The 23752-nt window shown below is 51.7% G+C and overlaps 2 protein-coding genes across 6 annotated transcripts; one reads left to right on the forward strand and one right to left on the reverse strand.

Moving 5' to 3' along the window:
• Window positions 1-601: 601 nt before the first annotated feature.
• On the reverse strand, window positions 602-7022 carry LOC125938358 (gametogenetin-binding protein 1-like). 3 transcript variants are annotated; one of them, XM_049653442.1, is made up of 7 exons: window positions 5842-7022; window positions 5060-5178; window positions 4508-4605; window positions 4152-4299; window positions 3097-3236; window positions 1144-1290; window positions 602-869 (listed from the first exon to the last, which is right to left on the reverse strand). In XM_049653442.1, the coding sequence occupies exons 1-7, from the start codon at window positions 6306-6308 to the stop codon at window positions 819-821; spliced, it is 1170 nt and encodes a 389-aa protein (XP_049509399.1). In that variant the 5' UTR covers window positions 6309-7022; the 3' UTR covers window positions 602-818. The 3 variants fall into 3 exon arrangements, with proteins under 3 accessions (XP_049509399.1, XP_049509400.1, XP_049509401.1); XM_049653443.1 differs by lacking the exon at window positions 1144-1290; XM_049653444.1 differs by lacking the exons at window positions 1144-1290; window positions 3097-3236.
• A 708-nt stretch (window positions 7023-7730) lies between these two features.
• BAK1 (BCL2 antagonist/killer 1) lies at window positions 7731-14257 on the forward strand. Of its 3 annotated transcripts, none has more exons than XM_049653446.1 (6): window positions 7731-7819; window positions 9823-9923; window positions 10921-11056; window positions 11399-11542; window positions 12633-12813; window positions 12934-14257. In XM_049653446.1, exons 2-6 carry the CDS (start codon window positions 9854-9856, stop codon window positions 13036-13038), a joined length of 636 nt encoding a protein of 211 aa, XP_049509403.1. In that variant the 5' UTR covers window positions 7731-7819; window positions 9823-9853; the 3' UTR covers window positions 13039-14257. The 3 variants fall into 3 exon arrangements, with proteins under 3 accessions (XP_049509403.1, XP_049509402.1, XP_049509404.1); XM_049653445.1 differs by lacking the exon at window positions 7731-7819 and adding an exon at window positions 8845-8932; XM_049653447.1 differs by lacking the exon at window positions 7731-7819 and adding an exon at window positions 9520-9603.
• The last annotated feature ends 9495 nt before the right edge of the window (window positions 14258-23752 follow it).

The raw sequence follows: 23752 nt of genomic DNA on the forward strand, positions 1-23752 counted from the left end.
CTTCTAGATGTCGGGACCTCCCTCTGACCAGGATCCCCAGAGGCACCTGGCAGTGAGCATGGCACAGAGGGGCCATGACCAGGGGCAGCAGGTTGAGGCCCTACCCCCCACCCCTGTAGCAGGGGCCCTCCGGCATCATCCCAGGGCCTCCTACCTGTCCCCCAGCCAGCCCTCCAAGCAGGTCCCCGTGGTCCCAGGGCCGCTTTCCTGGCTTTGTCCCTGTGCTGGTTGGGCAGGAAGTTCCTGCTGGAGAATTCCCGGATCCTCCCCATGAGGCCACAAGCCTGGCCTGGGAACTTAGGAGGGAGGGAAGTCAGGGATGCTCCTACTAACAGGGTCTGGTCTTGTGGGAGCAGGGGCTCTCCTGGCATTCTGGGCCACCAGTCCTTCCCCACCCCCAGGGCAGGTGCGCCAAACCTCTTGCCCTCCAGCTCACATGCCCCACTGGGGCCCCTCCACTGGAACCCAGGACTCTGCAGTTGGGGCTGCCACACTGGGGACTAGACTGAGACCCTGGATAGCCTTGAGCTTGTGAGCTTGCTCCTAGCTTGGGGATGAGGGGGGGGGGGGGGGAGGGTTCCACACATAGCCAAGGAAGCCAAAAAGTCAAAGTGGGTTTTATTACTATCACAGGCCTGAGTCTGATGGGTAGGAACATTCTGCTGGGCAGGCCCACCCTGCAGACACATGGATTCCATTTATATCAAGACCCCTTGGCCCCAGGGGCTCCTTGGATGTGCGGTCAGAAGAGGGAGGCTAAAGCTGTATTCGGGTTGAAGGGATCCGGGAGCAGGGCAGACTCGGGGCCAGCACCAGCTTCACTCTGGAGGCCAGTTTCCCATCTCGTCCATCTCCTCCAGGAGCAGGTGCTAGGGGGCAGAAGTGGGTGAGAAAAGGTGCCTCAGCATCTTTGGGCTCTCCCTTCCTGCTCTGTACCCCCAGAACATTCCTTCATATCCCCAGAGATAAGCACCCTGAGGCCATGCCAGGCCCTCCCTCATATTCGCCCAGCTGGCCCCTAGTCCGCCAGCCCTGAGCCACCTCCCTCCCACTGAATAAGGGACCCTTCTCCCTCCAACTTGGGGGGGGATCCTTGGAAGCCCCAGAAGTCAGGCACCCCAGCGAACCTCTCCCTTCCCTCACCTCTGTCCTGGACACCACACCAAGGGGGGGCTGCACCCTTCCCTCCAGCCTAGGGTGGTGCTTCAGCTGCCTCAGCGCCCCTCCCCTAGGTCCCCAGCATTCCCCAAAGGCTGGGGGGCGGCTTCCTTCCCCCTCGGCTTGGTGTCCCTGAGGACAGATAAGGAGAGAGTGGGGGACGGTGATGAGGATAGGACCCTTGAAACACCCACAGGAGGAAGATATTCCTGGGGCAGCTCTGTCCCCAAAGCGAGGACTGAGCTGGGACCCAACTTGCCACCACCCAGAAACTCCCTAGGGCCCCCCAATTCTGCTCAGGCTACCCCCTGGACTGTGGCCCCTGGCTCAGGGGTGGTTCTGGAAGGGAGAGGGAGGAGAAAGGGGCGGGAAAGGTGATGAGATCCCTTTAGTATGAAAAGGCGAAAGCAAGAGCCCCTGCCAGAGCTGACCAGCTGTGTACTTTAGGGTGAGATGCGCGGCCTTGTTCCCCACAGCACACAGGGGCTCCTGTAACTCAGGCATGCGGGCTTAGGACAGTGAGAGGGCTGCCCCTCAGTGCCTGGTGGGCATGCGCTTCTGGTATTCATTCCCCCAAGGGGGTAAGTCATATCCGTAACACTGGAGTGCCCTTGGCGGCTGGCAGGCAGCCCCTCTCCATCTTGTCTGATCCTTCCACCAGTGTCCCCTTCCTTACAGGAAGCCAAAGCCTGCATTCAAAGTCACAGAGCAAATCAGTGCTGGAGCAGGGCTTCAGCTAAAGGCTTTGGCCTCTGAACCTGACTCTCTTTCCTTTACTTTCCCACAAAAGTAAACGACACAGACCATCAGGGGCCTATGTCCACCGAATGAAAGAACGGGTTGATGAATGAATGAACATTAACTCAAAAAGGACATGGACACATTTTTTTCCACAACAGATTCATCCATGTGCACTCAGGAGAGTCTGGGACAGGCCTGACCTCGAAGGCCAGTGTCAAGGAAGGTGGGCAGTGGGTGGTCCTCGGTGTGACACAGACAGGTAACCTATATGTGTGTTTGTGGGAGTAAGTGTGGGCGTGAATGGGAGAGAAAGCAATATAATAAGGGCAACATTATGTGAATTACAGATGTACAAGGAAGACTTAAAGCCACCTAGACAAAACGCCTCATCGTACAGATGAGGAAACTGAGGCCCAGAGAGGGGAAGAGACTTGCCCAAGGCCACACAGCAAGTGAACGGCAAAGTTAAGACTCAAAAAAAAAAAAAATGGACTTTTAGGGGTGCCTGGGTGGCTCAGTCAGTTAAGTGTCCAACTTCATCTCAAGCATAATCTCATGGTTTGTGGATTTAAGCCCTGTGTCAGGCTCTGTGCTGATAGCTCGGAGCCTGGAGCCTGCTTTGGATTCTGTGCCTCCCTCTCTCTCTACCCCTCCCCTGCTTATACTCTTTCTCTTTTCTCTCTCAAAAATAAATAAACATTAAAAAAAATTTTTTTAGTGGGGGCACCTAGGTGGCTCAGTCGGGTTAAGCGTCCAACTTTGGCTCAGGTCACGGTCTCATGGTTTGTGAGTTCAAGCCCCCTGTCAGACTCTGTGCTGACAGCTCAGACCCCGGAGCCTGCTTTGGATTCTGTGTCTTCCTCTCTCTCTCCGCCCCTCCCTCGCTGGCACTCTGTCTCTCTGTCTGTCTGTCTCTCTCTCTCAAAAAATGAATAAACATTAAAATTTATTTTTTTAATTTTAATGGATTTTGGGACTCTCTCTGATGAGACTGATGGAGAGAGACTGACGGAGAAGTGTGTGTATGCACAGGGCTTCAAGGTCCTACTCAGAAATACCACCACCAAGAAGGGATTGTGCCTTCCCTACCCAGACAGTGGGAGGCTGGAGTCAGGGCCAGGAGCCGATGGAGTGGGAGGCCCCGCTCTCTCTAGTGCTTTCACACAGGGGGTGATGGTCGGGACAGGCCAGGCCTACCTGGCCGTCCACAATGCCTGCCTCCTCCAGGGTGATCTCTGGCTGGGTCAGCAGCTCCCGGCCCTCATGACTGCCCATCTTCCAGAGGCGGGACTCCCGTTGTACTACCAAAAGCTTCTTTAACTCCGACTCCACGAAACCTGAGAGTCAGAGAGATGGGCATGGGACAGGCAGGCGGCTCCGGCTCTCCAGACCTCATCCCAGCCGTGTGCAGTCCCTGGTCACCCCCAGCCCCAGCCCTTATGTTTTCCATTAGCTGGAACCAGCCAGATACTACCTGCCCACCTCCCTGACTTTGCCAGCAAACTCACTTGCCAAGCGCTCCCTCCCACCTGCATGAGTGTGAGTTTCTTCCCCTCGTGGGGAGAGCGTGCAAGGGGCAGACATCTGCCTCCACTCTCCACCAGCCACAGACTCAAGGGCAAGGATCTGGAACTACCCAAGCTGCCTAGGTTCAAATCCCAGCTCTGCCACCTACTACTGTGTGACCTTGGACAAGTTACTTAACCTCTCTGTGTCTCAGTTTCCTCACAATGAAATAGAGATTAAAATAGGACCTACCTCAGAGTTGCGAAGTGGTATTTCACGAAAAGTGCTCAGAAGGGGGTCTGGCCCATAGTAATGGCTATGTGAATGTCAACAATGATCATGTGATGTTATCATGTCATATCACTACCACTGAGTCATCTGTTCACAATGTCTGGGTAGCGCTGGGGCACCGTCAACAGCAGGGTGTGATGGGAAAATCGGGGATGGAGATGCCCACTGAACAAGTTAGAATTCTGGGTTGGGAGTGGGTGATGCTTCTGGAGCGCAAGCCGTAGTCACAATCCCCACCTCACTGCCCCCCCAAACCTTGAGAAAGGAGGACTCTAGCTAGACCTAGCCTGCAGCTCCTGCTGAGCCACCCACTGGTCCCCCTGCAACCCCTTCTCCAGTGGTCATCTTAGGTCCTCTGGTACCACCTGGTGGTAAGAACTGGTATCACACCTATGAGTCAGGGCCAGAGTGGAGCCCCCTTGGCCTGAGGAGGGTAGGTTGGGCGCCACACTTACCCACTGTATCTGTTGACCTAAAAGTCTTATGCAGCGGTGACTGCAGGGTGACAATGCCTGGGACACAGACCTTGAATGAGCTGTCCTCTTCCTCCATTTCCTCTTCCTTGCCTTTCTCCTCATCAGGCAAGCCTTCCTTGAGAGGAAACTGAGGGCATGCTGGGCCACTGAGCAGGTGAGGATGACAGGGACCCAAGCGTGCAGCCCCACCCCCAGATAAAACAAAAAGCAGGAGGGAACCCACCAGGTTACGAGGGGTTTGCCCAAGCCCCAAATCCTGGGGCCCAGCCAAATGCGAGGAGGAGCCCCAACCAGGCTTCACCCACCCCCCACTGCCCCAGCCTGGTTCTACAGACCTTGGCGACAGCTGATTTCTGAAGCTGCTTGTACAAGGTGAGGAGGCGGCGGTTCCAAGGAGTTGTCCCCACCTTCGAAGAGGCCAGCCTGAGGTCTCCTATGAAGGTGCAGTGTCACTGACAGGCTGACAGGAACAAGGGGCAGTCCAGGCCCAGGCCCAGGCCCAGGCCCAGGAGGGCAAGGGCACTGAGCAGGCTGAAGTGAGGGGGAGGTTCCCTCATTTTCTTTAGCAAACACCTACTATGTGCTCAGCACAGTACCAGGCACTTTGCAAAGGACATTTCATTGACTCCTTGCAACTGCCCTCTGAGATAGATACTGTTATGGTCTCATTCCTCTCAGATGAGGAAACTGAGACACAGAAGCGGGGAGCAACTTGCCACTATCACACGACTTGGCATAGGGGAATGGAATGGACTCCGATCCACGCAGCCTGCCCTCGGCATTCCCTCAGACTATCCTGTGTCCTTCCAGGCCCCACACCCCTGAGGAGTCTGAGGTACAGGATCTATTTCTGGCACTGGCCTGACACCTGTGGCCACCACACTCACCATCAAGCAGACACTCCTTCTCCTCTTCCCTGGTGAAGGTCTCGGGGCCGACCTCCAGTGGCCCCATGGCCCTCTGCAGGCATCCTTGCTCCAACTCCAAAGCTTGGGCAAAGTGGCCCCTGATCCCAAAGCATAGTCAGATGGGGGTAGCAGGTGGAGCCCAGACATGTGGCAAAGGCTCCCTAAACTCCCCAAAGTCCCCAAGGGCCCTCCTATAGGCCCTGCTCAGCCCCCTCCACCCTCCTGCCTCCAACAGTTCCCTGCTGGGCCTTTTGGGGTCCTCATCGTACAGGGGGCTATCTTCCCTTGAAGGTAGAGTGAGGAGGAAGGTGGGGAGCAGAGGGGGAGGTGGGCCCTTTCCTCACAGGGACTGGTGCCAGGTCCACACGGGAGTGGGAATGAGGAGGGAGAGAGTGGGGAGGGAAGGCAGGGTGGAGTGAGGACCAGGAAGGAGCTGGGAAGCCATGGTGGCCTGGCTCACCTTGGCACTCTCTCGTCCCAGTCCCCAGCCTGTCTTTCTTCTATCTTTGGCCTCCACCCACATCCCCTGACTGGTGGGAAGACCCACCCCATCTCTGCCCCCCGCCCAATACTCTCACCCCCAGGCTCCTTCCCATCCTTGATATATCTGTCCCTCCATCAACCCCCGTGCCTTATTCCAGTCCTCTTACCCATCTGAAGACCCACATTCCCGGGCCTTCCTCAATTGGGGTCCTCCCATATCCTTGCCCCAGTACCCCCATCCCAGGCTCCCGCCCGCCATCCACAGCCTGGTCCCTCACCTGTCTGAGGTCTCTGTATCCCCGGAGGCCTCCCCTACCGCCTCCTCCTTCTCTTCTTCCGTTTCCTCTTTTCCAGACAGGTTGCCCAGCACCTCCTGGCTTCTCCTGGGCAGGACAGGCTTCACCTCTACACCCTGGGCCCCCACCCTCAGGACTTCCATGGGGGTAGGGGTCTGGGCCCCTGTGTCCCCCATCCCTAGCCCCAAGGGGTCCTGCCGTGGCAAGGCCACAGACAGCATGTAGGGTAGTGTGGTGGATGGCTTTGGCTCCTTCCTCCCCACCCCTCCATGGCGGTTCATCACCAATGGAGTGGCGGCTTGCTCTCGCAAGGGGCATGTCCGACTCCCTATCAGGGTCTTGTCAGAGCTCTTTGGGCTGCCCTTGTTCCCCACCAGGCTACGGAAAAAGCGGAACATGGAGGAGCGGCCCAAAATTCGGGATTGACGGTTTGGAGCTGGGGCCTCCATCCCGAGAGAGACCCTGACTCGAAGGGTGGGGCCGTCACAGCCACCCCACCAACTGCTTAAGAACAGGAGGAGTTTTCAAATTAAAACTTCCAGTTGGAAACTTCCAAGAGTTCTAGAAGGCAAAGGCCGGGGGGGGGGGGGGGAGGGCAGGGGAGTGATGGGGAGCCTGGGAAGAAGACATGGTAGAGGGGATTCGTTGGGGGCAGAGAGGGCAGGAGGTCGATGAGGCAGGGGGAAAAGGTAGACTGGAGGCTAATGAGGTGGCTAATGAGGCTCCAGAAGGCATGGGGGTGGGGAGCAGGCAGAGGAAGCTGGGGGTCCTTGGACTGGGAATGGGGCAGGGGCTTTTGGGGCCTCTGCACACAACTCTCTCCACCTGGCTTGTCTTTCAAATCCACTCCTCACAGCCAGATAGTGTCTATCCTCCCTCTTTTCTTGCCTCTCAGCATCCACTTGCACATCCTCAGGTGGTACCCACACACCCCTGTTTTCATCTCTGTTTATTTGCCTGTCACCTTTAGGATTTCAAATCTCTAGAGACCACCAGGGTGCCTGTGTGCCCGTCTTAATTGCACGTTGAATCTCAAGTTAGTATTATTATTTCCCATGACACCTATAGACTTGATTATAAACCCAGCTTAGTGACCCTGTGAGTTCCTTAAGCCCACTGAGCCTCAGTTTGTTCGTCTGTAAAACGGGTGCAGTGGACAGCGTCTACTTCCAAGAGTTATTGAAAAGATTCAGTAAGAGCACCTGAGTGGCCTGATGGGTTAGGCATCCAACTCTTGATTTCGGTTCAGGTCATGATCTCACAGTAGTGAGATGCAGCCCCACATTGGGCTCCACGCTGAGTGTGCAGCCTGCTTAAGATTCTTTCTCTCCTTCACCCTCTGTCTCTCCCCTGCTTGCGTGTGAGTGTGTGTGTGTGTGTGTGTGTGTGCACGCGCGTGCATGCACACCCCCCCAAATAAATTAATAAAGCTAGTACCATACTGTTTAAAAAAAAAAAAAAAGATTCAATGAGAGAATGGTAACTAAAGTGCAAGGCACACTGTGGTGCTTAAGCCATCCTGCCTTTTTTATTGGTATTGATTCATGAAAGAGGGTAAAGATCAAAGACCGGGACTGGGAATCAGAAGTGGGAGAAGGGGAGCCTTGCCACCTGACCGGGGCCAAGTGTAAAGGGTGGAGCACCTCCTCTGCGGACTAGCCCAGACCGACCCCCAGGCTATAGGCCCTTCATCAGCATCCGGCGGCCACACAGCGACTTCCTCTAGAGGGAGCTAATTGGAGCCGGGAAGAGCCGGCACGTCTAGGATCCGGGCAGCCTCGCGGGTCCCTAGGGCCAAGCTGGGGCAAGCAGAAGCCGCGTCCAGACATCGGGACTGTACTGACGCCTGTTCCAGGAAGCTGGGCCTGGGCACCCGACCCCCAGGAGCAGCCGCTGGCCCCTCAGGATCTCTGGCCTCGGCCCTGTGAGCCATCCCGGGCCTGGGCGAGGGTCCTGGCAGGTAAGGTGGGAGGGTCTTGCCCATCCTCCCGGCTTTCGGCAGCCCCAGGCCCAGGGGGTACAAGGAGCCTGCAGGCAGCCAGGTGGGGACAGGGAGGCCTGGAGACTTGCCTGGGCAGCTCCGCCAATGTCTGCTGGGGGCCTGATCCAGCCGGGGCTCCCTCTGGCTTCCCCTCAGACAGCTCCCCCATTGCCCTTCCTGTCAAATCGGGTGCCAAAGAACCAGGTCCTTTAGCAGTCTGGGGCGGGGTGGGGTGGGGGGTGGAAGTGGAGATCGGAGCCAAGGTCAAGGTCAGGGAGAGAACTTTCCTGGTGCTTCCTGCTGCCCTAGGAGCCCTAGACTGGGTCTGCAGCCCAACCAGGCATCTCCCCCTGGGGAATATTCTAAGCCCAGCAAGTAGAGAGCAATGGACTCCCCTTACCAGGAAGTCAGGCCACTTGGATGAGGGCAAGGGTAGGCCCAGGTCGGCATAGGCCTCTGGCCCTGGGGGCCATTCTGATGTTTCACCTACTCCCCAGCAGTGAGCCCCTGGGGTAGCGGCAGAGAGAGTTGGTGGTGCAATCAGCAATCTCCTGTCCTGCTGTCCTGGGGGTTCCAGGTTTCGTTCAGGGACCAGGGGAGAGGGAACGGCATCTTCCGGAAGGAGCAGGGATGGGGGCGTGCCAGGCAAAGATCTGTTTCAAGCTGGCGCCCAGGGACAGAGGAAGGGAGGGTCGGGCTTCTCCCTATCCCTGCCCCCAGTAAGTGGAGGGGTGGAGAGCCTTCCTCCACACCTTCCGGAGAGCTCTTGCCTTGGGGCACTTTCGAAAATGGCCCCAGGCCCGAGAGGCAGGAGGATAGGGCGGGGAGGAGGGTAGTCAGGTCCTCCCTGGGAGGAGGAGGTGGCTGTGCTCGGCCCAGGGTGGGACCGGGCCTTCCCCCGAGGTAGGAGGAAGGCCACTTCCCCCAAAGAGTGATGGAGGCAGCTTTGGGGTGGGTATGAAGGGGTGAGAACTGAAAGTGAAACAGCTCACGTCCAGGAAATACTCCCTCTGTTGCGGGTTCACAGAGCAGATCAGGGCTGTGGCCAGGATTGAGCAAAGAGGAAAACTGGGGCCAGGGACAGGACAGCAGGTATGTGGTGGGGGTACATGTCAGGTGGGGGGCGGGGTGGGAGAGCTGTGGAGAAGACTTCCTCAGCTCACGGCAAGGCAGGAATGGGAAGAGCCAAGGTAGGATGTAAACAGGTGATCTTGTCTTGAAAGGGTACCCTCTGAGGTCCACAAACTGGAAAGTAAATCTTATGCGAGTATTGAGCGTATGAACTCATGGAAATTCAGATTACCACCCTGACTCCCTGAGTGGCTATGTGGCCTCGGGCCCCAACTTCTTGGTGCCTCACTTTTCCCACCTGTAAAAGGGGCATGATGATGCTTACCTTGCTGGGTTAATGTGCATTTTCAGTGTCTGACACCCCTGGGGGAGCAGTAGAAGTATACCATAGGTGCTCAGGAAGTGTTCGTAGCTAACAGGCCTGAGTTGGAAAACAGGGGTGCACTGACCAGCCAAGGGGAAGTGGGACCTCCGAGCACAAGTTTCACGGGTCATTGGCTAGAAGGTGGTAATCCTGTGGTAAGGGTGTGCTAGAGAGGGTGCAGGAGGCCCCAGGAGCAGCAGAAGGAACCCCAGCCTCTGCAACCAGCCTCATTTACCCAGGAGCGAGGTGGAAGAGGACTTGAGACCCACGAGGGCACTACTCCAACCACCCCTCCCCAGGGCCCTGGCTTCGGGGTCCAGGTCCCTAGGTACAAATCCTGACTGCCTTGCCTTTCTTGCTCTCTCTTGCTAGTGAAATGCTCAGTAAGTTCTGATTCTGCCGACAGACTCCACAGGGACCCAAGGTGGTGAAATGAGACTTGGCTGGAGCTAGGATGGAGGGGTCTTTTGGGGGAGTGGGGGACCCTCCCCCTCATCAACAGCACCTGCCCGTCCCCATCTCTGCTGTCTCTCACCCGTCCCCACAGGCTAGCGCTGCCCTCCACTGGGACCTGAGAAATGGCATCCGGGCAAGGCCCAGGTCCTCCCAGGCAGGAGTGTGAAGAGCCTGCCCCGTCTGCTACTTCTGGTAAGGGTCTTTCTGCCCTCCTCCCCCATCCCACAGCCACCAGGGCTGTCTGAGAGGATGGAGAGAGCAGGAGTGGACAGGGCCAGGCCAGACTTACAGGCAGGCTCTCCTGCCCCCGTTCACTCACCTTGGGTAAAGCAGAAAGCATCTCCCCACCCAGTGCCGGTGTGTGCAGGTGACCTCAGAAGCTGGAGTGCAGTCCAGGTTAAGCCCTGGGAGTGGGGAGGAGTCTGGGCCTGGGGTTGGGGGGCAGAGGCTAGGAGAGGCCTGGGAGTGAGCATGAGGTGGGCACCACGCCATCTCAAGGGAGAGGCAGGAGGGGGGTGAGGAGAAGAATGAAGAGTGGGGCATGGCTATTCTATTCCTACAGTAGGAGAAAGAAGGAAGTTCCCAGGCTTATCACCCCGGCAGCCCTGCTGACTGGTGAAAGCGATTGTTATGACTTTGGGGAGGAAGTAAGATGGCTGCCTTTCTTCCCTTTTCCAAGGGGACCATCAAAGGGCTGCGATTCCCAGCCCACTACAGACTGCTCCCTGGGCTTTGGGTTCAGTCCCCTGTATGTCACCGTGTCCCTATGTAACTCTTCTGGACCCAAAGCTGCAATTCTAAATTTTGTTTCCCACATTCCCCGAGCCATAAGGGCTACCCAGCCTGTACACACTAAAACTCAGGGGCCCACATGCCTGGGATTATGTCCTGGCTCCACTGCTCATTCTTGACTGTGTGACCTTGTACAAGTTATGTAAACACCCCGTGCCTCAGCTCCCCACCTGTAAACTGGGGTGTTCGTCTGCTTCACAAGGCTATTATGAGGCTTCAGTGAAACGTGCTAGAAAAATATCCTATACACGATAAGCACTAGTTGTTAACTAAGGGCTGGAGTAGGGACACTTCTGTTCACGGGTGAGGACAGCCGAGGCCTTGAGGAAGAAAGACCCATCCACAAAGCATGGGGCCGTCCAGCCCTTCCTCCCTGACTCCTGGCTTTGATCCTCAGAGGAGCAGGTAGCCCGGGACACCGAGGAGGTTTTCCGCAGCTATGTTTTTCACCGTTATCAGCAGGAGCAGGAGGCTGAGGGGGCAGCTGCGCCTACTGACCCAGAAATAGTCACATTGCCCCTAGAACCTAGCAGGTGAGCAATGGCCCTCTGGGCCCACGGGGATATCTTCAGGGAGGCGGAGGCTCACATGGGGCTGCTGTGCAGGTCCTGGGAACTGGGGAGACCCTTTTTATTTGGGGCTCCCCCTGCCCCTGCCCCCCCCCCCCCCCAACCGATCAGGGATCTTGGACCCTTTATAGAATATGCCTGTCCTGTGATCCTGTGCTCTGCCCTCATGTCTAAGAACACGGTCAGGAATTTCCAAGGAGGGGTCCACAAGGCCAGGGGCATCTTGGGCAGAACCCCTTCTCCCCGAGTCCAGGCCCCAGCCCTGCCCACCCTCTGCCTGCTCACCTACCTGCCTCTTTTCTCCAGCACCATGGGGCAGGTGGGTCGGCAGCTCGCTATCATTGGGGACAACATCAACCAGCGCTATGATTCAGAGTTCCAGGCCATGCTGCAGCGCCTGCAACCCACAGCAGAGAACGCCTATGAACTTTTCACCAAGATTGCCTCGAGGTAGCCCTGGCCCCGGCCTCTGTGCTGTGCTGTCACCCCCGCACTGTGCCCTGCCAGTGGGATGGGAGATACACGCTTCTCTGTCAGTGTCAAGAGACATGTGCACCACCCCTTGTCTGCTGTTGACTCACACATGGCCTCGGGCCCTGTCTGTCTCTCTCTGGGCCCCAGACTGCTCCTCTTTGGTATACAAGCTCACAGCTCTTGTGAGCTTGGGCACTCGGGACTGTACCAGATAGATCAGGACTATAGAGATGCCGGAGTAGGGATGTCCCCAGAGCTCCCCAGCCCAGCTGAGACACAGCTGGCCTTCTGATCTGGAACCATATTTCATACCAAAAATGGTCAGATTGCTAATGTCCTGGAAATGGCTTCCCTTTGCTACAGGGTGGCGTCCAAAAGGCCATCTGGTGTGGTTAGAGAGCCCACATGCCTGGGTCAAATCTCAGCTTTGCCACTTACTGGCTTTGTGAATCTATGGCCCTCAGTCCCCACGTCTGTAAAATAGAGGAAAGACGCTTAGAACAGTGTCCGGACTTAAAGGTGTCATCTGCTGTTACGTCTGGGTTAGGAGTCAGCGTCGAGGTGACTGAAGCTGGGGTGAAGGTAGGAGGAGGCGACTGATCTAGGATTAGCGCCCAGAGCTGAAACATCCTGCCCCTGTCCTTCGAGGCCTCCCCCACTCCACTCTGATTCCAGGTCCTGTCCTAACCTCCTCTTTGTCCTTTTCTCTCTGCCGTCTCTCGGGCTGCCAGGCCAGCAGCAACACCCACAGGTAATCTCCCTGCTGCTTCCGTCCGCTTGCTCTGCCCTCCCTGCTCTCTGCCCCTCTGCACTTGCGGCGCTGGGGCCACAACCTGGCGGCAGCACCCCGCTCAGACGCCCTCTGAGTTTCCTCCTTTCACAGAGATGCAGGTTCTTCCCAAACTGAGGCCAGGCTGGGGCAACCTCTGCCACCTTGAGTCACAGCTAAGCCATTTTGCTTTCCAGCTGGGAGTGGGGTGGGTTGCCACTGGACGGTGGGAGAGGAGAAGCAGGCTGAAGGGCCCTCTGGGGGTCTCCACTGACGATATCAACACTCTACCTGCAGTCTATTTGAGAGCGGCATCAACTGGGGCCGAGTGGTGGCTCTCCTGGGCTTTGGCTACCGCCTGGCTCTACACATCTACCAGCACGGCCTGACCGGCTTCCTGGGCCAGGTGACCAAACTGGTGGTCGACGTCATGCTGCGTCACTGCATTGCCCGGTGGATTGCGCAGAGGGGCGGCTGGGTAAGTGCCCAAGTGTCGGCAGCCTCCTCCCTGCTGCTGGGGCTGCCTCTCTCCCAGCCCCACCCCAGCCCTGGAGTGCCTGTATGTGCCGTCAGCCCCTCTATCTCTGTCTCTTGGCAGGTGGCAGCCCTGAACTTGGGAAATGGCCCCATCGTGAACGTGCTGATAGTTCTGTCTGTGGTTCTGTTGGGCCAGTTTGTGGTACGAAGATTCTTCAAATCATGACTCCCAGAGGGGCCCTTTGGGGTCCTAGCTGAGACCCCTGCCTGGGCTTCAGCCAAGCCGTCTCCCATCCCCCCCTTCTCTACAGGGGTCCCCCCTCAAGAATACAGAAGCTTTAGCAAGTGGACACTCCAGCTTTGGGAGGGCCCCTGCATGGGGGTCAGTTAGGCTGCCAGGGGTGCCCCAACATTGCATGGTGCTAATGGGCCCCCTCTCTGGGCCCCATCCTGTCAGAGAGGGGCTATAGCCTTCTTCCTCAGCTCTCTGGGACACCCTCAGCCCTATCTATTGGGCACTGGGGAGATTCACATCTTGGGGAAGCAAGAGGCTAAGAGTCACTCTCCCCTCAAAATTTTTAATGGTTATATCTTTATGTAATACCCTTGGAAGGACCCTCCCCCCACCCATTCCCACCACTCTCCCCACGCCAGGAAGTCTGGGTGTGGGAGTTAGTAGACCCTGTGTTCCCCAGGATTCAGCTAGGTGTTCTAGAAGGTCAGAGCTTGATTGCTGGGCCTGGAGCCCAGCCCTGGCCCTTCCTAAGCTCTCCCGCTGCTCCACTCCCCCCCACCCCATATCACCGTTGCAGTGGACTCTCAGGGATTCTGGGCCTCAGTGTGGGGTAGAGATGGAGTTGGGGGTGCAGACCAGAGCTGTCAGAACCTCATCAGCAGCCCCCAAGCCCCCCTCCCAAGATCCTCAGTTCTCTCCCCTCCCCTCACATATTACCACTTAAACCCAACCTATTCACTACAAGTGAAGCCCACCCTGCCCCCATCACTCCAAATAAGGAAGGAGGGGTCTTGGGTAAGTGGAGTGCTGAGGTTCCCTCCTTGCCCAGACTACAGAATTTAGGACTGGTTTGTTATTGTCAGGGAAAGGGGGTAAGGAACTCGTCTTGAGGTTTCTGAGAAAAGAGTTGTTAATGCCACTAGGAACCCTGGGGTTGGGATCTTCCCTCACGGCCTGGGCACAGTGTAATCCGGGGGTGTGGATGGGGAAACTGTGAATACTTGAACTCTACACCCCCCTGACCCCCCACTCTCCACACTCCTCACCTGCCTAAGCCCCTCCTGTGGGTGGGGTGGGAATGCCTTGTCTATCTTGCACAGTCTAGGAGTTTGGGGGTAGATTAAGCCAAATGCAGGGAGGGGATGCAGACGGAACCCACTGGCCAGCCCCCACCTTCTGAGTGTGTCTGAAATAAACTGCAATCTCTGATTCCCATTTGGTAATTTTTATATCCTCTGCTACCCGTCCCTCCACCAGGCTGGATTGGGGGAGCCTGGGCGAGCCTCGCATTTACCTGGTTTATTACTGGATAAAAGCTCATATTAGGCATCCAGAATCAGGTAGAGGGCTGGGTGTGGTTTTCCCAGGCCCCAGCCCCCTACAAGGCCTAGGCCCCTCCCCACCTTTCCTAGCCCCTTCTCCAGGCACTTCTCATCTCTTTGTGTCCCAGGCAAGTTTCCCACCCTTTAGGAAGTTGGGAGACTCCAAGTTGCTGGGCTCTGGCTGGTAGAGCCTCTGGCATATGCCTGGGGACTCCTAGAGGCCACCTTAGGCTTGCTTTGAATGCCTCTCCCTGGGGCCTCCATCCATGCTGGCCCAAAAAGCCCTTCACCCCCACACCTGGCTCTGCCTGGGACACAGTGTCCCAGTCCTCTCTTCCCCATGTCCCCCACAACCAGCACACACAGGGCTTTTGATTCCAGGAATTTTGTGCTACATAGGAGTCCCTATGGGAAAAGGCAGCTAGGAGTAATAAAAATAACAAGCACGGGGGCGTTCAAATGTTCCAAAGTCTTTCCAGTCCTGGGCACCCTGGTCTGTGTTTCTGACACCTTTCCAAAATGGTCACGTGCAAGTCCTAAAGGATTTAGGGGCTTCACTTGCACTCCCTGAGGGGGTCTTGCCAATCCCCTCTCCCTTCGGACTTGGTCTTCAAACAGTCCAAGTACAGACTGCACCCTTGGATATCCCGCCCCCCTGCAGCTGGAAGGGTGGTGGCTACAAAGCAGCCTGCAATCTGCAGGGAAAGTTCACAGACAACCTACACCGAACACATACTACGAGCCAAGCCTTATGCGGAGAATTTATCATCCACGCCCAATCAGTAGGTTTTATAGCTGGTGACCTGGGGGATTGGGAGGTGGGGCTGGGGCTTTAAACTCCCAACTTTACAGTTATATAAAGGAAACTGAGGTACCTGCCCAGAGTCACCAGGTAGAACGGGCGGGAGCTGGCACTTGCCACCAGGGTACTGGCTCGAAGTTTTACGTAGAAGCCGACCAGGTGGGGAACGGGGCCGTTGGTCTGCAGCACAGGCCCGCCAAGGGGTCAGCGGGGAAGGGGTATATCCTTCCCCTCTAACCCCCGCGCGCAGCGGCCGCACCACCGCCCCAGGGCTCAGAAGACCGTGGAGGTGGGCTGGCTGCCCGGATTCAAGATGGCCGTCGCCGCACCGAGCACGCCAGCGTGCCCTCTGGTGGGCGGGGCCCCCGGGCGCACCTCCCCACTGGGTTTTGAAAACCACTGGAAGACTTTCATTGGAAGAAGGCGGGCTGGCAGTGGCGCGTGCTGTGGTGGTCTCTGCCCCTGTAAGGAAGGAGTTGGAATTCTATCCTGTAAGGCATGAGGAGCCCCAAAACGTTTGGCTGGAGTCTACCCTGGTCCCCTCCACTCCACCCTTTATTCCGCCAGAATGAAGTTTCCAAAACCAAAATCTAAGAGCATTCCGGGGTTGCCGAAAGGAAGGCGTGAGAAGTTGGGAGGCATAGGATAAGGCAGGGGTTTATGGGGGTGCAGGGGAGCAGATGGATTCCGCAGGTATTGAGGAAGTTAAATTCTCAAAATGGTGGTTCTTCTGAAATCGTAGCTTCGTTTCCATCAAAGAGGTCTAGATTCCTGAGTCTTTGGGGCCAGTGATTTGGGGCAGTCCAGCCCCGGGAGAGAAGCGTGTTTGGGTGTCCTCTGCTCAGTTGTGCGGTGTGGGTATGAAATCCACCTTGCCTTGTACCCAGCATCTCCCTGCCTCCCCGCCCCACCCCACAGTTTACCTTCATGTGTCTGCTAGTTTACCTCGTCTGAAAAAAGTTTATTTCAGGTCACTAGGTGTCCATCCAGACAAAATCCTTCCTTTGCCCAAACCACTCAGTGAACTGAATAAGTTTTTATGACCTAACCATCTGAATAGCTTTGAAATAAATTAAAATTAATTCATTAATTAAAATAAAACCACCACCATATTCTGCTCCAGTTGTACCCACCTCAGATGTAAAGGCCCCGATCAAAGACACTTGTAAAATATGGATTTAATTCAATCTCTAATCCTGTGTGTGTGTGTGTGTGTGTGTGTGTGCGCGCGCGCGCGTGCCTGACAGAGAGGGAGAGATGGAATGGAATTACCAAAGATTGCTGGAAGTGTCCAAAGGTCAGGAACCAGAAAACCAGCAAACCCAGCTTCTGGGGCATGTTCACCAATTGCTGGACATGTTAAAAAGGTAAACACCAGACTATGGCATATCAAAGATGAGGGGGAGGGGAAATTCAGCCCACCGGATAATAAGGGAACAAAAAGCAGTGATCTGGCCTATTGAGCATAGGACAGGTAGCAGATCCCCAGCAAACTGTATGAATGATCCAGTAGAGGGGCAGCGTCACAAGACCAAGGTCAAGTGATGAACTAATATGAGCAGAAAACAGACTTTTCTGAGAAAGTCACTTAATAGCTGAAGGGGCTAAAGCCACAGAATCTCCCTCCACCTGGAGTATGGGATTTGGCAACCAAATGGAGGGGAGAGCATGAAGGTGTGCAAGTGACATCTGGAGAGTAACATTTGAGTAGGCGTCCATTGTTGAAATCAACATGCAAATCAGAAAAACTCTCTGCTCCACTTATCTCAACTCTTGCTTTGCAATCTTGGAATCATTCCTGGTGCCTAATGCTTCAACTTTTCCCAGCTTTGTCTAAGAACACAGCAGGAAGACAGTTCTTTAAAGTTGCCTGCTTCATCACATCACACAGTGAAACTACTTCCCAACATTCAGACTTCTGTGATGATTGGCCCCACACAGGCTGCACTCACCAACCTTCTCATGTTTGGATCTGACCCCTTTCTCACCTGACCTCTGACTTTACTGAGAGCAACTTCTCCAATTCATGTCTAGCAGGCAGTGAGGCTTCCTCTAGAATGGGATCATTTTCTTGGTAAAATTCTCAGGTGGACCACACCAGGGAAAGATGGGGTGAATTTGGCACCGTCCAGCATCTCTGAATTGGGGGTGTTGTGAATCAGAGTGCAAGGGAAGCTCTGGGTTGGGCTTAGAGATATGGGTTCCCGTGTTTACTGAAAAAGAACGAGGTTTCTAGGAGCCTGAGTAACAATGCTGCTGGCCTGTGTGAGAGAAGAGTTCTGTGTAGGTTCAGAGCAAAGTGCTACCCTAGTGAGGGTGTGGGGAAATCCCTCCTCCCCGCCCCCCCCATTATATAGTGATATGTAATATAGTGTATAACATGTAGTGTATAGTATATGTATAGTATAGTATATAGTATATATGTATATAGTATATATGTATATAGTATATGTAAGTATAGTGTACAGTATAACATGTAGTGTAATAGAAGAGACTGTCTTCATATGGACTTAGAATCCTTAACACATCCTTTAAACAAAGATATAAATACCGTATCCACATTATTTCCATTTTTTAAAAGATATCTCTATGCCCGACGTGGGGCTCAAACCCACAACCCCAAGATCAAGAGTCACTGCTCCACCAACTGAGCCAGCCAGGCACCCCTATTTCTATTTTTTAAAACATTAAATCATCTCAAAACCCCATTGTGGACAGTGGAGGGATCAGAGTGAGGAGAGGGATTCCTCTCCAGAGAAAGTCGTTTTTCTTCCATCTCACAAAACGCCTCCTAGATATGCCCCGTACCCATTACACTTAGAAGAAAGAGAGACCCTGGGATTTCTCCACATTAATCTGAGTTTTCGGGAAATGCTGTAGTGGCAAAAAAGGAGAAAGGAGGAAATGAACATGTGTTGAGTTATTATACTTATGACAGATGTCTCGTTTGGCTGTATAGCTCTCTAAGACAGAAATTACTATTCCCATTTTACAGATGAAGAAAAAAAGTATACTAAAGGAAGAACAGGATGGTATAAAGTAATGGTTAGTTGCATCATTCACTCTAACATAAGTGTTATTTTTGTTACTTTGCATAGATAAATAATATAAATTAATACATTTATTAGTTTTGTTTAAACCAAGTTTTACATTTAGAAGGACAATTATCAGACTTTTCTTTAGTTATAGGGAAAAATCAATAAGATGATTGTAGAATTATGGCAAGAAAAATAGGAACAGAAAACATTTTATTCTACCACCACCTCCAGGAGGAAAATAGAAATGACTAAAAGTAAGTCCAGGGGCGCCTGCGTGGCTCAGTCGGTTGAGCGGCTGCTTCAGCTCAGGTCATGATCTCGCAGTCTGTGAGTTTGAACCCTGCATCGGGCTCTGTGCTGACAGCTTAGAGCCTGGAGCCTGCTTCGGATTCTGTGTCCCCCTCCCTCGCTGCCCACCCCCCCACTCATGCTCTGTCTCTCTCTGTCTCAGAAATAAATAAACATTAACAAAAATTTTTTTTAAATAAAAAAAAAGTAAAGTAAGTCCATAATGTTACTTCATTTGTGTAAGGTCAGGAAAAAGATTTTTGAAGACAGACAGTCTGTGTGTGTTTTTAATATGTGTATAATATTTAAAAGAAGTTGGCATGTTAGAGAATCTGATAGATTAGTCTTGTGATTTCAAATTGAATTATGTAATTTATCTTAGACTTGTAATTTGAAGCTGAAAGGTATCAGTAATTTGATTATGTTTGTAAACAGTATTGAAATCTTTAAGATAACTTGATTTGCTACATTTAGAAGCTTGAATTATTAGGCTTATGAGAGTCATTTACATGCTTAAGGTTTTTTCTTGTTTGACTTGTAAATTTGCCCTATGAGGAATTTGAGTTGCTTGAAAAAATCCAGTATATTAAATTTATAAATGTAGTTTAAATATGTAGGAGAATTTAATTAGCTAGCTTTGTAAGTGGCAAGAGTAATGTTCAAGCAAATTTAATATGTCAAGCCCATGGGCTAATTGAACATTAATCAAGGAACAAGTTATTGCTTTTATTTTTATACAAAAATTACAAGATTTCTAAATAGAACATCCAAGTTATGCAAGTTAAACTTAAAAACTTAAAGAAAATCTGTTTGTAAATTTACAACTTTAATTAATTGAAAATTGATTTAAACATAAGCAACTGCAAATAGTATAACTGAACCCAAGTTCATCTGCCTGATGCGTAGCAAAGCCAAGCACTGAGACATCCAGTACACAGCAAGGAAATGGCTTGAGAGGCAGCAAAAGGAGGAGACAGAAGAGACTGGCTCAAATCTGCCTCCTTCAAGTCAGAGTAGAATAAATTTTTATAATCTTAGGGGTTGGGATTACATACATATCGATGCAAACAGCAGGTAAACTCATGAGTATTCATGAGGAAAGATGGAGCACGTGCACTGAGCACACGTACATGTAACATACATCCCATGTTCACTTTGGGGTGGAAATGTAACATTACAATGAAGCAAAATTTGGCCCCTGATGTCAGGAGGTCATCTGTAGGACAAGAGGGGTTATGCACATGCTCTGAAAGCCGGTATACACTGGATGGGATCTTGGGCTTATTATCTCAGGGACAGAATGCAGGCTGGAACCGTATCAGTGACCTTCATTTATGTCAGTCCAGCCCTCTATGGACACAGCTAGTGGGTTTGTTAGTGGGATCTGTAAAGAAATAATAGCTGATTAGGGAGAGACAGGTCTCTGAAAAACAAGCTTTAAATTTCCTGTTAGTCTTAACCTCATTAATCCTATGGGGCACATTTTTATTCCCCCCGAGTTATGATCATTCCTCATTCTTGAAGGAATTGGGACAACGATCGCTTTGGCTACTTCCTGCTGGAAAAGTGTGCAGTTTCAGGGTCTGAGGGATGAAACAACTTTGTACTTTGTTGGAAATATTCCCTGGTACTTGGCTTAATATGTACATTCTGCATGACCAAGATATTAGTGCCTTCTTTGGCCATTTTGGAGCAACATTGGAAACCACACTTGATTAGTCCAATTAATAAATGAAAAGTGATGAGGGCAAGCTGAGGACAAAGCATATGCTAGCCTCCACCCCCCCCCCCCCCCCCCCCCCCCCCGCCCATATGAGTGACATTCCTCAGGCACTCCTAGCTGCCCAAGAACAAAGGAAAGGACAGAAAACAAACGGTTAAAGAGTCTCCATCAGTTTACAAATATCTTAGTAATATTACAAGAAAAGGGCAATCTTATCAACAGCCGAATCTCCAGGAACTTTCTACTGTTTGAAGGATAATGCTTTGCTAGAGGGAAAAACAACCTTAGCTTGACAATAGCTAGACCTCCAGTAATCTGTGAGTCTTCTTTAGCATATGGAAATCACTTTAAGAAACTTCCTCTTAACTTTACTTCCCCCACCTCCACAGTGTATAGCCAATCTTCACAACCCTAGTGCAGTTCTTTCTGCCCATGGGTCCTGTCCCCATGCTTTAATAAAATCACCTTTTCTGGGGCGCCTGGGTGGCTCAGTCCATTGAGCATCGACTTCGGCTCAGGTCGTGATCTCACGAGTCGTGAGTTCGAGCCCCGCATCAGGCTCTGTGCTGACAGCTGGGAGCCTGGAGCCTGCTTTGGGTTCTGTGTCCCTCTCTCTCTGCCCCTCCCCCACTCACACACAGTTTCTTCTCTCTCTCTCTCAAAAATAAATAAAACTTCAGAAGCATTAATATAAACACAGCAAGTTGTGTTAGCAGTGGCATTCTACCCTGTTCTGGAAGAATATGGTCCAAAGCAATGTGTTTAGCAAGCACTACCTTGGCTAACAGATTTACTTTCTTCTTGTTGGGCAACAATGGCAAGAACAGTTTTGTTGGCCAACTAAAAATGTTCTCCCAAATGAATACCAAGATCCATCCTTTTGATAACCAGGCAAGTAATCCCTATCTGGTGTTGATTTCCTTTTTGCTTCATAAAAAGTTTAAAAGTTCACTGGAATTGTAAACAGAGTGAGGGGGAACCAAATTCCCTAGCAAGTAGACCTCTCCTACTCTCCAACTGCCAAGACATAGACAAGCCCAGAGCTGGTTAGAAGTAATGGCAAGATCCCCTGTTTGACCAAGATTTTCTTCTTAGAAAAGCATCACAGATCAACATTATTCCTGTTGCATCCACACGACTCCTGAAACAGAATGCTACGGGCACCAGTGACAGTCACAACAAAGTTTATTACAATGAGAGGCAAGGCCGACCCATCAGGACCAACACTCTTGATAAGAGTGCGGCCGCGAACAGCCGGGGTACAGAGTTTTTATAACTGATCACATGGTTTTATCATCACCTGGGAACAGAACAAAGAAACAGGTTCCAGATGAGTTAGAAATAGTTGCCTAATGAGGTGTTTACTTTAGACTTTCTGCCTCTAAGTTGCAACCAGTGGATCTCCTTGACCCTGCCTCTGATGCTCTTTTCTTTGAACTTTTGTTTCCTTAATTGGTGAAGCCTAATTTACAAGGGTATGAGGCGTAATTTACCAGAGCAAAGCAAGGCTGTTATCTCTTAACCTTCAGTGTCAACACAAAGCTGTTATTTTTCAAGCTAAGCATTAGCCCTACACTACAATTTAACCCTTACATTCCCTCATAGCCAGAGTTTAACTGCTCTGTTCTGGACCTTACGTACAAAGTCTGATCCACATCTCATGAACCAGTCTTAGTTTTGAGAATAGGGGTTAGTTCGGTTAAACAGCTGTCTTACTTCAGGAGGTGGTCCTGCAGGTGGGGGCTCTCAGGCCTATATTATGGAGGCAATCAGGTAATGAATAAGCAGCATTTCTGTGGAGGGCGTCTGGGTGGTCTCAGTTAAGCTCTGACTTCGGCTCTGGTCATGATCTCACAGTTTGTGAGTTTGAGCCCCGATGTGCTGACAGCACAGAGCCTGCTTCAGACCCTCTGTCTCCCTCTCTCTCTTCACCTCCCCTGCTGGTTCTCTCTTTTGCTCTCTCAAAATAAATACATAAACTTAAAGAATAAAAAAAAAAAAAGAAGAAGCATTTCTATGGAAACAAAAGAAAAACACAGGTTAATGGTTGGGGCAAATTATAAATCCAGTGTCTCAGTCCTGACAGTGAGAAGCCAGTGGGAAGATTTCTAGATGTCAGGCTTCAAGCATCTTCAGATGGAATGAGGGCAGGCGGTGACTGTCTGATAGACTTTCCTGGTTTGCAGTTTGGAGTCCCTGGTTATCTTCTTTAAAAAAAATTTTTTTTTTTTTTTAACATTTATTCACTTTTGAAAGTGAGAGAGACAGAGCACAAGTGGGGGAGGGGCAGAGAGTGGGAGACACAGAATCAGAAGCAGGCTCCAAGCTGTCAGCACAGAGCCCGACATGGGGTTTGAACTGATGGACCACGAGATCATGATCTGAGCTGGTCAGATGCTTAACCGACTGAGCCACCCAGGTGTCCCTCTGGTCATCTTCTTGAGTGGCCCATACAGCAACAGGCACTAAGGTCATCTACACATCACCGTTGTGGCAATTTCTCTAAAATTTACATCACGCTGTTTGCCTTCAGTTTGCAAGACTTTAGGAAAAAGGGCAGTTTTAGTTCTCAATGATTCCAACTCAAGAGAATGGGAGAAAATAGGAAACCTTGGTTTGGAGAATCATAGTCAGATATTTGAGGAAACCAGAAGAATTCAGTATCCAGCCCAGTCGTTTAACAAACACTCAAAGACAATTAGAACTGGAATCTAACATCCACAAAGGCATGTTACTGAAACAATTTTTCTCTCTAAAATCACCCTCATTTCCACTAAAGATGGCCAAATTAAGACTAATTTATTTGTAAAATTAGTCCAGTTTTAACAAACTTGGCCTAATTATTTATGTAAATACGGCAACAATAGTGATTGGCCAGCTACATAGGTTCTTTTAAATCTGTTTTGCTGGAACTTTTTATAAGAAATTTCAGATTGAACTTTTAATAGCCTCTTGAGGCTAAGAAGCCAAGTCCAATATTTGCCATCAGACTTTGCCTGTAATACCTATAGATTTGGGTGAATTCCTCTCTTCTTGAGGTCCCCAAAATATCCCGAGGTTCCTGAGCTTGCCAAGAAGTGATCTTCCCTACTTCCCATAGAGCTACTGGGAACCCTGTAAGCAAGGTACAAGCCCTATTTTTTCCAAGGGGACATCAATGGCTCCATAAAGTTTATCTTAGTTCCTTAAAGCTGTTTGGACATATCTGAGACTATGCATGTCTCCCTCAAATGTGACATTCCAGTCAGACCTTTAGTAATATGACCAATATTTCCACTGGTGTCCTGTTACAAGGAGAACAATTTCTTATTGAACTGTAATTGCCATGAAAGTAAAAATACTCATTGAGAGTTCCCAAATTCTGGAGGGATCAGAAAGGGAGAAAAATGTTTCATATTTGCTTACAAAGGAATATTTTACCAAATATCTCTAAGTCATAAGAGAAAGAGTTTCCTTATATGTGGAAGAGCAAACGTTAGAGAAACAGCAATGTTTCAAATAAGAGTCATAAAAATATAACATCTTTCTCAAT

Source organism: Panthera uncia, assembly GCF_023721935.1.
Source record: "Panthera uncia isolate 11264 chromosome B2 unlocalized genomic scaffold, Puncia_PCG_1.0 HiC_scaffold_24, whole genome shotgun sequence".
NCBI lineage: Eukaryota > Metazoa > Chordata > Mammalia > Carnivora > Felidae > Panthera > Panthera uncia.

Coding starts and splice junctions, on each gene's coding strand:
- LOC125938358 (XM_049653442.1), bottom strand. CDS start 6,308: ATGGAGGCCCCAGCTCCAAACCGTCAATCCCGAATTTTGGGCCGCTCC. Junction 3,237..4,151: donor TAGGTCAACAGATACAGTGG/GTAAGTGTGGCG, acceptor TCTGACTCTCAG/GTTTCGTGGAGTCGGAGTTA. Junction 1,291..3,096: donor CAGGCATTGTGGACGGCCAG/GTAGGCCTGGCC, acceptor ATCTGTCCTCAG/GGACACCAAGCCGAGGGGGA.
- BAK1 (XM_049653446.1), top strand. CDS start 9,854: ATGGCATCCGGGCAAGGCCCAGGTCCTCCCAGGCAGGAGTGTGAAGAG. Junction 9,924..10,920: donor TGCCCCGTCTGCTACTTCTG/GTAAGGGTCTTT, acceptor TTTGATCCTCAG/AGGAGCAGGTAGCCCGGGAC. Junction 12,814..12,933: donor TTGCGCAGAGGGGCGGCTGG/GTAAGTGCCCAA, acceptor GTCTCTTGGCAG/GTGGCAGCCCTGAACTTGGG.